The 13,406-nt window shown below is 38.8% G+C and overlaps 1 protein-coding gene across 2 annotated transcripts in view; it reads right to left on the reverse strand.

Moving 5' to 3' along the window:
• Positions 1-13,406, reverse strand: part of LOC108086905 (frizzled) — a 93,375-nt gene that overhangs the window by 44,688 nt on the left and 35,281 nt on the right. For both annotated transcript variants that reach the window (XM_017183977.2, XM_017183978.2), the window contains exons 3-4: positions 9,973-10,167; positions 9,280-9,505 (exon numbers count right to left, since the gene is read on the reverse strand). In XM_017183977.2, the coding sequence (XP_017039466.1) occupies positions 9,280-9,505; positions 9,973-10,167 (421 nt within the window). The remainder of the gene's footprint in view (positions 1-9,279; positions 9,506-9,972; positions 10,168-13,406) is intronic.

A 13,406-nucleotide genomic window follows, 5' to 3' on the forward strand; every position in this document is an offset into this window, starting at 1 on the left:
TTTATTTCCCCTTTGGCTTTTCAAAATTTCCTTTGGCTTAACCGCTTTTTCTTCCTTTTTTTTTCCTTATTGACTTTATGGACTTGTACACGGATGTGGCATTTCCGGCCAGGCGACTTCTCCGTTTCCCACCCACAATTCGAAGCGCCAGAACGGGGCCATTGACCATAAAAGAGGCAGAATACACAACACAAAGTGGGACAGGCCGGGGAATATAACAAAAGCCTCGGGTACAACAGTTTTTTTAAGCGCCTTGGCCTGAGCTTGTAATGAACTTTTATTTGCATTGCACCCCACGTACGGGGGCGGTTACCCAAGGCGGGTTGGGGGAGCAAATCCAGACAATTGTGCCACAAGTCGATACAAGCCACACACACTCGTCCACACCCATTTCAATTCATTCATTTAGCCCATAAAGTCTGATGCATCCGCAGACGAAGAAACCGAAACACTGAGAAAAAAGCAACTGCATGTGTCTCGTCCCTTAAAAGTTAAGCTTTGACAGAGATCTATGAAATATATAGTATACTTATAAAAAAAAAACATTTTTTTTATTTAAGTGTTGCAAAAAATTGATAGGTAAATTTTATGTTAAGCTTTATAAATGTGTGTAACTATGAAAGATGACTTTTTGATAACATGAATTTTTTCTGTGTAGGGAAACCCACAGACAACCTATCCTACTCCCCACTCTCTCAAGATCCAATCGATTTATGGGCATTTCCGGGTTGAAATCACTTAAAAGAGTTTGCAAGTTGGGAGGAGTAGGTGGAACCGCTTGTTAGTTCCTTTGTGTTTCGGTTTTATGTTTTTCCTTCTTTTCTAACATATCTAATGCATTCTGTGGCTCCCCCGAAAATATTTTTTGCACGAATTTGTAAGCTTTATAAAGTAAATATAAGGATGGGGTCTCCAGACTTTAAGGGATGATATTTTTCAAGTTTGGGGTTACTCTGATATTTTCCAAGAAACTCTTCGAGTGTGTGAGACTGAGTCATCTTCTGGGATTCTGTGTCTTGAATTGAGTTATTGTACGTGGAGTAATTGAATCTTGGGGGAGGCCATCCACTTGATGTATCAATCGATCGATCGAAAGTCACCCTTAGATAAATATTGTCCCAGAGGGTGCACCACTTGAAACAAACTTCATAAGAAAACTGTGTTCTGTTGTCGGTATTTTATTTCTTTTAAATTATTTTCTATTTTTATGGTACTCTAAATATACCAAAGTGATACAGAAATGAATGATATGATCTTTCTATTTAAATCAAATCTTGCCTCATTTAATTATCTGACTTGACTTTGAACCTCAAATATAGGATATCTCTTCATGATCTATGTGAAGCAACCTTTTAGCATAACCCAAATCAAAGTTACTTTTGATCCCTAAATTCAACCGTCAGAAACCAACTTTCATCTTCCGTGACCCATTTTCAATTTGGTTGATTTTACTGTTTTAATTTTCTTTGTTGTTATAATCAATTTTGGCAGGGATTTTTTCTCCCGAATTTCATGCCACTTAATTAACCCTTGGTGGTCGGGGCGCAGGGCTAATTAACCCATTACCTTGCACCTGGCACATGAACAAACAAAAAACTGCGAAAACTATTCAACGCGTCATGCAAACCGGGTGGGAAAGAGATGGAGAAGGGGAGTGAGCGAGAGGGGCAACGATGGAGTGGGAAACTTTCGCACTCTTTTTTGTTTTATGCGGGGCTGCCAAAAACATGTTAAAGGTGTTGGCCTAGAACAAAAGCAAAAACCAAGAGGAATATAAAAAACCAAAAATGTGGAAAACTTTTTCGAAGTTGTGCCAATAAATTGTGCGGGACACCGTAGGGTTAAGCGAAAGTTCTCTGCACTCGACAAGGAAACAAAAAGAAAAGCAACCCGAAAATACCCGAAAAAAATTATGGCTGAACGTAATTAAGAAAACTTTTGCACTGGCACAATTGAAATCGAGCGAAATCAAAGAGGCTGGAAACAGAAATCTTTGGCCCGCCAGCGATTTGAGCACTTTAGCCCACGCCACCCAAACCAAAAAAAAAGAAGAAAAAGCCGAGGAAAAACTGGAATCCAAAAAGCAATTTACACGCCGAAATCTTTCTTTCTTTCGCTTATCAAATTAGACAAAAGGGAGAAATTTCGGGGAAAATCCTTCTGAGGAAGGCGGGCACAGGAGGGGCGTGGCGTTAACCCAGCAGGTCAAAGGTGTTGGCAAGCGCCACAGGATACATTTGAATTGCCCCCCGGCTGAGGAATATCCCATCGATATGACGGCGTGCGAAACTTCGTGCCGAAAAGAGATTTTAATGACATCGGCTGCGCTTTATGGCAGCCGCAAGAGACAATTTCGCCCGCAAATTTCGTGTGGGCGTGTTTATTGTCGTCGCTCCTTCCCATTTGCCCACCCAACAAAAAAAAAAACTCCGGCAGGATATTAGAAATAAACAGAACAGCAGGATGCCACCCGTTGGGGAGGATATTTTACTGGGTGTATATTTGGTGTATGACCGGTTTCAATTTGCCGGAGGTTAAACAGTTTCACATTTTCTTAACTGCAGCGGATCGATGAAAAGTCATCAACATTTTGGGGTGCCTATGGGACACATTAGCTTTAATTTTATGCTCGAGCTGGTTTTTATGCTGAAAGATTTTTAAGATTCCCCGATGAAACGTGCTTTCTTTTTATTTAAGTATTATTGAGCATCCTTTTACATTTTATTACATTTGATTATTTTATCATCATCATCATTATTTTATCATCAAATCATTTAAGAATCATATCGTATTTTTTTTGCATTTGAGCAGGAAGTTGACAGGAACTTTAGCAGAATTAATTGAACAAACATAAAAGAACAAAAATATTATTTGTTTTCCCTTGCCAGGTCATTTGATATTCCTGTTAACACTTTAGTATTTTTTCAACATTTTTCCCCATTAAGAAGCTTTAATTTTAGCGAGCAGCTGGTCAGTCAACCTCCACGCTCCACTCATTAGTTTCCTTGGTTTTTGAAGATTCATTAACTTTTCCGTCTTCACACTTAGCTGCCTCATTTTGTACGGTTTCCATTGTTCCCTTCTGGTCATTGGCCCTTATGCCGCTTCTTCTCCTTTTACAGTTCTCTCTTGGCTTTTTGCCCTTGGGCAACGAGGCTCCTAACTTGGCTTTAATGTTTTTCGAATCATATTAATTTGAATTAATGAATTTAATTGCCGCAAATTAGTGGGCATGCTGGACCACCAAAGCCGAACAAAGCATTATGACATTATAATGATCCGACCCGTTACGAGTTCTATATAATTATTCGTAAATTTAGTCCGAGTTCTCGCCAGCAGGCTAAATATCAAAGAATACGAGTATAGGAATTACGTTCTTGCAAAAGACTTGCCGACAAATTATCTAATAGGAAAATCCATGAAAAAGTGCCAGACATGACAATCAAATTATGGCGCAAAACGGAATAAAAACTCATAAAAATGACATTAGCCAAATGGAGCACGTAGTGACCCCCGCTAAGATGAATGATGCCAAAAGCTCGCATATAAACAAAATATAAAAATGAAATCAAACAAATAATCTGCGAGTCAGGGTAGAAGAAAAAGAAGCCGCACAAATCGTACGGAAAGCAAAAAAAAGACCTTGGCCTGTTGAAATATTTGGCAAATGTCGCACTTGCTGTACCCTGTATTCATTCGTATTGGATTTATGGTTAACAAGAGTTCTTTTATTTTAACTGGCAAGAAATAATTCATTTAATTCGTTTAATAAATTTACGCTACGCTGATGACATTTATATGAATGCTTTTTCTGGTTATTTCTGACCAATATTTTGCTGGCAATAACTCGTTTTATCATTAAGAATTGCTAAAGGTATTGATTTCAAAGTATATCTTTGCAAAAATACATATGTAGATAAAAAATAACTTTATAACAAAATAATTTCCTCGCAATTCAAATTCAGTCTTCATATTTTATCACAAAGATTTCTATCGTATTAAGTTTACAGAGAACACTTTGCCCAAATAAATACGTCTTAAGCCCTAAATGTCTTTTGCAATATTCGCCAGGGTGAAGCTGCCTGCTCAAATTGTAAATGTAATCAAACGGATGACAGAAAAGGCGCACTCTTCACCACCTGACCCACCTTTCTCCGCCTTTCCCCGCTTTCTAAGAGCTTTTGCCAGGCCATTTCGGTAGCCATGACAACGAGCAGCAGAAGCAAGTGAAGTTGAGGCCCGATGCCGTTTGGATATGGCCAGGGTAATAGCAACATGTAGTCATGTTGCCGATGTAGCAACAACATCGCGGTATCTCAAACTGCGTATCAGTTGCTGCCGCTGTCGCCGATGTTTTCTGCTGTTGTTGTTGTTGCTGCTGCTGTTGTTGTTGCTACTGCTACTCACGCACACGTTTCACGCTTTTTGCTGTTGTCTTCATCGCGTCTGTGAACCTCGTTTCTGGCCAATCCCCCCGCAAGCCTCTTTCCCATGTTTGTTTCGGCCATTTGAGCTACCGGTTTTACGCGCCAAAGTCTCCATAACTTTTGCCACATGCCATTCAACGCACATTGTTCGTGTTGCTATGCTGCATGTTGCTGTTGTCGCTGTTGCTGCTGCAGTTGTTGCTACCGCTGCTGCTGCTGCTGCGGTCAACTGCATTGTGGCTTCTTCATATGGATTGACTTTCAATCATTTTAAGGGGTATATAAACCTGGGAGTTATCGGTTATAGGCAACCGACATGCGTGAACATTTCGAGGTATTTTCCCATTATTTAATAGGGATTTTATGGACCGTGGGATTATGGCGGAAAATGTCTATAAAAATAAGCCACAAAAGCAGCTGCTTTCAATAGGGATTAAATTCATTTTCTTTAAAACGGGGTTTTCCAAGATATGTATAATATTTAACAACCTGAAGGAATTCCTTTAAAAAATTTTTACTTTAAAAAATTAAATACTTTACAATACAGAATCTTTCAAAGAGTAGGAAAATACATTTTTTTATCTTTATTTAAGGCTCTGTAAAATTTCTTCATAGGGTATTTGTTCCTTAGAAAACTTGTATTTAATTTATTGATTTCCACTGTTTGTGGATTCTTGGCAGGCAAAGTTTTTGTCCCCAATGCTGCATATTTTCCATCTCAGTCTCGGTCTGAAGCTCTTTCTCTTTCTATTTCTCAGACTCTGCGTCCGTCGATTGTCTCCGTCCGTTTATGTGACTCGCATGCGAGAAAAGTGCTCCGTTCCATGAATCGACTTTAGTATTTCATTTGCTGCTAGCTACTCATTCTAATTCTCCGACGTTCATTTTATTTCTGTGCGGGTTATGTTTTGGCCCGATTGCTATGGAAACTGCAATGCCAAAGCGCATTATTTGATTATGCAGGGTGCACTCGAGGAGAGTGAACGAGACGGATGTTTTCAGAAAGAAAGAGGCGGCACGAGTGGGAGTGAAAGGTCAAAGAGCAAGAAGACTTTTGTGTATGATCCCAGAACGAATTCCGACTGCACTTGAATAACATTTTCCGCTGACTTTACTCCTGGCTGACCGAATGCACTTCTAAATGCATTTCCAAATGCATTTCCCCAACTGAAAGCTTCGTTTTCCGCTTTTACTCTAAGACCACTCCGTTTCATAAATCATTCATACGCTAGTATTTTTATGCCATTCGATAAGTGGCTCTCGATTGCTTACTTTTCTTTCTCGACTCCCTTTAAATGGGTTACAGTGGTATTAGCATTAAGCTTTTTAGATGATTCTATAATAAATATATTTTAGGAAGTTTTTGTTTTCATTTTATGTTGCAACATTTTATCTTTAATATTTAAAGTGTGTTTAAAGTCGTATCAGTAAAATAAATTATCCAATTCTAAACTTCGATCCACTGTACTCGAGTTTCGCTTCGTTCGAGCAAAAAAATAAGTCTGCCTTGGATAAATTATGTTAATTTAGTTCTACCTCTCCGGCTCCACTCGCTTTGCTCTTTAATAACTTGACAAATGAAGAAAAGAAAAAAGGCGGGCAGAGAAGTCTCTTCAACGGACTTACGACTGCCAGGCATATAATTTCGCAAAAGCGCAACAAATTGTTAATTTTCCTTTGCTCTGCCTTGCTTGCGTCTGTTTCTGTTAATTTGCATATTTCCCGGTTCTTTCGTTTCTTTTTTTATGTTCTTATAAATGAAAAATAATTGTTGAGCGTGTCTACAAAATGGTAATAAATTCTAGTCAAGTAAAGCAAATTGTTGCCTTTGGGTTGGTTTTCTATTTTGGGGGTATACTTAAGAATTTTGTTAGTTGAAAAATTCGAAATATGTATTTTAGAGGTGTGTTTCGTGCCACTTAAAAACTCATAATTATTTTAAATACTTTTTGCTTTGTTGAATAACTAATACATTTGCTTTAAACTCAGTGCAGTGCTTCAATGTTTGATCCATATTTGAAAACCGAGTAGGTCTAAACCAACAACCAAAATGCAGTCCAATTTCGCTCGTTTAGTATTCGCAGCATAAACCTAATGGAATCCCTACGGAACTGGACCTCTGCAGTTGGGCAGGTGATTCATAGTTCCCTTCTCCGAAAGCCTGTCTGCGAGAAGGGGAAATCCATCAAATGAGCTGCCAACGCGTTGTGGAGTCAATACAAATTGTTAGCTTCCCCTTTTGGCCTCCTCTCTACGCTGCCTGTTATTTACTTGGCCAGAAGTGTTTAAAGGGGAGTACCAAAGGGGGAGAGGCGAAATGGGAGGGATTTTCTGGGGGTATATCTGTGAGCATTATTCAATGTTTGCAACGAACGTGCGCAAATTAGAGATTCAATGCACGTAGCCGGCGGCCAAAGCTTCCAAGCTTCCAGCCTCGAGCGTTTCTGTTCCACTTACTTTGTTTACCCAAAAGCATTCGGTGTTGTTGTTGTTGTTGTTGTTGCTGGTTGCTGGTTGTCGTAACTGTCTGCTGCCATCATCAACGCCCAAGCAACAACTGTCCCTATCCCTCTTACTCAGCCGTACTCCAACTGACGACACATTAAAATAATGTATTTTTAAATTTAACATTAATTGCCGTTGAATGGTTTCTGAATGGGCCGAATGCACTGCGGGAAATAATAAATTTTACGGACAAGCTGTATTTAAACAATAAAGTTATTATATACCAAGCAGAAATCAGAACAAAAGAACATCATTACTGAAAAAATATTTTCCTCAGTAAACAGTATTTTAATATACTTCACAAACTATATTAATTTATATTAAAACCCATATTTGCTTTAAACAAAAATTAATTCCCATAAAATACTTATTTTTGTCAGTGCATGAACCGGCTGCGCCTGTTCCTTTCCATTTACTGTTACTTTCTTGCCGGAGCATCTCAAGGAGTGCCCCAAACAGCAACAACAACAACAGGAAAAACGCTTTTCGCCGGTCGCTTGTAGTGCATTAAGTCATCATTTTATTTTAATTTTTTTCGGAGACTTTTCCCATAAATCGCTTTTCCGTTGCCTGGGACTTTAATGTTTTTATATAAGACGCGATGAGGGGAAATATGTTTTTTATGGCTTTTGGCATTTTGCATGCATTAGCGAGTGTCTTCGAGTGTTTGTGTGCGTTTAGGCCGGAGTGAAAAATTTTGATTATATTTGTTAAGCAATTGAAAATTTTTTCAACGCCGAGCAATTATAGGAAGGAGAAGACTGATGTGAAAATTGCGATTCAATGCGGTGAAAGATAAAGACAATATAATAAAAGGAAGTCTTGCTTTGATTTATTGGTTGGATAATCTAATAAGTGGAAAAACTTAATTTCCTATTCTATTTTTTGTCTTGTAAATCACAACCAAAATGAACGAACATATTATTGTGACCTTTCAATAATGTTTGGTGGGTATAACCTTTTCATTAAATAATTCCCACAACAGCTTAACCCCGTCGCATTGATTGACTTATCGAATCCACTCACTTGTACCCTGACATTTGCTGGAATATTGGGTGAAGTCGCCTAATTCGCAGCCCAGTTTACCACAATGCAGCACTAATCCAGTGTTAAGCTGGCACCTAGCCTCACTCACTCCCACCAATTACGTAACGGGGCATTAAGTAGGCCCAGTTAATACTGGGCTATAAGTGCCCATCAGCAGGGATGCTGCCCTCCACTCGACAGCCCCTCCAAATTGTCTATGACTTTCATTCGATTTGCCTAACAAGCCATAATCATGTGCTGCTGTATTTAATTACTACCGTCTGGCCATATTGGAAATTGTCCGGGTTACGGAAAGAGAGCTCTGGATATTTGCTGTGGGAGTTGGGGACACCGGAGCTTGGCCGGCAAACACAATTGAGTCATTAAGCCGCAATCTAATTAAGCCCAAAAATGTGAAATGAGCCCGAGAATGGGCCACAACAGAAAACCCTCTACTTCGGCTTAGAGTCAGCGCGTTAAGCGAATTAGTTTTGGACTTGTTCTTTGACTTGGGAGCCCCAACCAAAAAAAAAGAGGGAACTCATCCGAAGTCCACAAATTTTTACGGCTCTTTAACGTGACCGTTTTCAGGCTGTCGTCTTTTTTCCCTGAGCTTTACATTTTTGTTGGCCGTCAAGATTTATTTCGTGTCTGCCCGCGACCACGTAGGTCATTAAATTGTTTAGAAATCGCGGACAGCCGAAAGTATCTCAGAATCCAGACCCAAATAATCGAGCCCAACCCAAAGTCCCCATTCTCAAATGAACCACAAAATGACTGTGAAATGGGCGGCACAGTGGCTTGGAGTGAAGAAAATTATATTTAAATTTGACTCAAGCTTCAAATCGATGAGTATCAAATGCAGAAATAAAATATATATTATACATAAAAATAAAAATGTTATCGTTTATTTGAGGTGATTGTAAAATATCAATAGGGTTTTTTTTATTTCATGATGAAGGTATTGTGCTGTTTTTTCACCAATATTAAAAGCACATAGTTAAGCCCACTGTACGGCCTGCTTTAACTTTAATTGGTGGTTGAGTTCCCCAACTTTTTTTGTAACATTTTCTACTGACTGATAGCAACCAGGCCTCTGCCCGAGAAATAGATACAGTTAATGCCACAAATGATGTCTAATGACGGTTTCGTCTTACGCGTTGAAATTGCCCCAAACCGCAGCGATGGCTGAGTTAAGTTATTGGGCGGAGTGTGTGCGATGGAATTTGATGTGGACTCTGGGAGATTAATGCGCCAGCGGATCAAGGTCGCACTGGTGGATAATCGATAATAATCCTGCCTCGATTTCGGCGCAACTTACCTTCAACTTTTGCGAGAGCCAGCACGGAGATTGTTTGGAGGGCGGGGACCGCCCAGGCAACCAGGTGGAATAAGTGCGACTTGTTCTCAATCGCCTCGTGGCCCCATTTGAGTCCGGCGGCCAAAAACCAGGCGAATGCCAGACACGACCACCAGGCGAAGGCCGCCATGCAGCAGAAGTAGAGTGCCATGAATAAAACAGTGCAGGACGTGGTCTGTCGGTGGCCCTGTCGGAAAAAGAGGAAAACCCAGTCAATAAAATCACAATTAATGTAGGGCCAAAGACCCGCAGGTCGAGTCTTTCGATACTCTTCGAAGTACTAAGGATATAAACCACAAGTTAAAATTAAAATTAAATTTCTGTATGACTTACTATAAATTATAAAGTTAAAAAATCCACTTCTTTTAGTAAGTCAAAAACTTCAAATTTTAACAATTCTTTTTGTATTTTTTTCCTTCAAGCATTTCATTTCCAATCATCAAAATAATTTTATTTCATAAAAAAGCTAGTCTTTCATAAAACAAAAATTGAATGAATTTTTAGATTTCAAATTAGTACTTATATAATTTAATTTTATTTCATTTTAACACCTGCGTTTCTTGTACTCTCCGTCCGACTACAAAATCAAATCAAATTTTCCCCCACAGTGCTTTCCCTTTTGAGCGCAGAGTTGCTCCTGCCGGGTCATCTTACCTGGGTGATGGTGGACATCATCTGCAGGCGGCCGAGCTTGACGGGAGGCGGAAATGGTTCGCGGCACGAGACGGAGTCGCCTGCTCCCAGCCCGGCCACGTAGGCACAGCCAACTACCAAGTAGCAGACGGCCAGAAAGACGATGGCCCTTTCTGGGTAGCGAAAACGCGACGAGTCGATCAGGAAGGTGAGCACCTGCAACGAGTCACAAGGGGGAGAGCGGGTATTAAATATAAATTTAGATTTAATTAGGTTCGCCTTAATTAACCCGGGATATGTATGCTTTGATGTTCCCTTAAAAATGCATTAGTGTTTATATGAGTGCGGGGACATTAAAGGCGAGGCGAACCTATTAGGGGTCCTCTTCGCAGCGCCTTTTGGTCATTAGGCTCTACACATTAGCTGATTGTGATTGTTGTGCCATTTACTCCAAAAGCTGAGCCCCATTTAATTCGCAAGGTTTCTCTTCCCATGGCGAGTTGGCCTTAATGAATATGACCGAAACGTCCTTAGCGTTTGGCTTTAGTTAGAAGGCCAAGCCAAAAGTAAGAATTTCAGAGTAACTTTCATCACATTCAAACGTAGTTATTTTTCTGAAGGTAAACTGAGCTTTTTTCTCATGCCTAATAAATTAAAGTTAAAAGTTTCGTTTAGAAATAATTAATTTAATCAAATTTCAAAAATGCTTAAATGTTTATCATTGCATCAATTGAATGAACTATGGTAAGCGAATTATTTAAGCCAGTTGCAATAAACAAGTCAGTATTCAAGATAAATTTCAGATATTTCTTAGATTAATCTTAATTGCTCTTCATGGCTTATTGTGTTATATATTTTGTTAAAGCAGTCGATAACATAACTGGTTTTCTAGCAAAAATCATAGTTTATATATATATTCTTTAAAAAGCATAACTCATACGCAGTGTTGTCTTTAAACCACTCAAGATGCCAAGAAATATGTAGAAATCGTTGGAAGCCCAATCATCGTCAGCAGTTTTATAAATGCTCTAATTGAGATGTGGAATATATTAACTCATTTTATCATCAATTTCCAGTGTGGCAAACCAACGACCAATCAAGTCTTCCTTCTAATCGGACCCAACTTCCGGTTTGCCAGAGGGCCAAATGGGAAATTGAGAAGTGTGGGATATAGATATTCAGACATAGATGAAGCCCCAGATAAGACCAACATAATGGTTGACAATTCCTCAAAGCTTTAAAAGCAATTACAATCCACACACACACATACACTATTTTCCCTCCGTCTTCTGACCGCAAACTCACACATTAAACTCCACGATGCTTCTACAAATTTCTCTGTTGCCTGTGTGATTACGCGCCATTTAAATAAATTCATTATCATTCCCACTAAGCCAGGCCAAGGAGTCTTTTGTCTAAACCAGAAACCCCGAACCAGAAAACCAGACCGAACCCAAGCAAAGTCATTTAATTTGATCATTACAAAACTATCAGAGAGAAACAGTTAGCTGGAAGTTCAGTGTGTGGGTGGCCTTGTACGAGTGTGTGTGTGTCCGTGTTAGTGTATGTGTGTGTGGGTTGTGTTTGCGTTTGAGTTGTTCGCATTGCATTAATGTGCCGAGTATTATTGTTGCCACGATGAGACCTCTGAATTATTCATAGATGCAGAACGCACTTCTCGGCTCTGAGTCGTGGCTAACATCAGTCTTCCCCTGAAACACCATTACTGCACTGGAAAAAAATTCCTATATTTTGTTTTCATTTTTTTAAATTGAATATTTTTTTTATTTATATTTATATGAATATTTTTACAGTCGCTTCCTAACGAAAAACGAAAGATAACTTGCCATAATAAATTGCTTATTTAATTTATGTGCATTTTAGGCAAGAATATTTTTTATTTTTTAAAGTATTTTTTCCCACTCGCTCGACCACTTTTTTTTCTAGCCCGGCTCCTATTGGTATTATAGTTCCCTTAGCCAGCTCACATCTAATTTCCACCTACGCATTGTCTTCGTTGCGGCACCCTTGCCTTTCATCCTCATTTAAATGCAAAATATATTCGTGATGGCGGAGAGGAGAATAGAGGAAGTGAGTCAGTTTGTAACTCCTTTTGTTGACAACGCTGCACTGCAGAAGAAACAAGCTGAGAAATTGAATTGAATTGTTTATTTATGCCAAAAACAAATACAAAAACAGAAACAGGGTTCCTCAGCCCATTTCCTTTTGCTCCTCGTAGCAATTTGTTATGCCACGCATGATGGGTGGGAAAAGGGGAGAATTTCTGTAGGTGTGACTAGCTACAAATGAAACGAAATAAGCTGCAAATGTTGAAACATTTGGCAAGCACAGACTTCCAAATCTTTTGCCCCTCTCCCGCATCCGCCCCTTGGACACGCCCACAAATTATGCGTCATCGAGGGCGGAAGTTTTCCCAACTTGGCGAAAAACATGCAGCGTTTCTGTGGGCCACACCCACACGACATTTGGAGGAAATTCGCATTGGAGAAGAGCTTAGTTTAGTGGCACTTAAAGATGGAAATAAAGAGGTTTTCCATACATAGGTGTTACCTAAGAAATCTTCAAAAAATTATAAAGGAATATAACAGGCTAAATAACAATTAACATTTGTTTGCCAGAAAATATAGCCCACGTAGTCACATCATTAAATTGAATCCATCAAATTAAAAAGAAAGTATTTATTTTATATAAATGATAATATTAAAAATAAAAAACAGGAAAGCAATAAATCAAAAAAATGAATATTAATATAAATTAATGAGCTTTTTAAATTGTGTTAATATTTATCAAGTTCAATTTTTGTTGTTCAATATTTTTCTAATAATTAAAGCCTTTCTTGTACAAAAACTAATATTCCCCAATCAAATTCTATTTTAAAATATTTATATTCTTTAACTCTTCAACTCTTCAAGTTTATTTAACCTCTAACCCAGTATCTCTAGACTTCTTTACCCAACAACTTTTCTCTGAGACTTTTCTTATTTCCACAGTGGTGGACTAAACTTGTCCTAAACATTTCCGTCAACCAACTGCAAATAAATTATTTAACCCGAGCCGCCGCCGCGCCTTTCATGGTCAATGAAAAAATGTAATTTCAATTTTTAGCGCTCATAAATTTTGTGGAGTCGGGTCATTAAAATCAGCCCAAAACTAAAGTGGTTACACCCACCTAACCGCCCCAAAAACCGCCCCTCCTTCTTCGCTGGAGTGCTGAAAACTAAAAGCCACAGAAGAGCTTTGAGAGCTTTGCCAGCGGTTGCCAGTTTTTGAATTTTGCATAAATTAGATTTAACTCAAAACAAAAAAATCGCTTAAAAATTGTATAAATCTGCATAAGGAAACAACAACAATGGTCCGGTTTTTTTCAAAGGGTGGATCGTCTATTAGAATAACTAACTATTTACATAAACATTTAAGTCAGGTTGGACAGAGAT

This window comes from Drosophila ficusphila, unplaced genomic scaffold (assembly GCF_018152265.1).
Source record: "Drosophila ficusphila isolate 14025-0441.05 unplaced genomic scaffold, ASM1815226v1 contig_286, whole genome shotgun sequence".
Lineage (NCBI taxonomy): Eukaryota > Metazoa > Arthropoda > Insecta > Diptera > Drosophilidae > Drosophila > Drosophila ficusphila.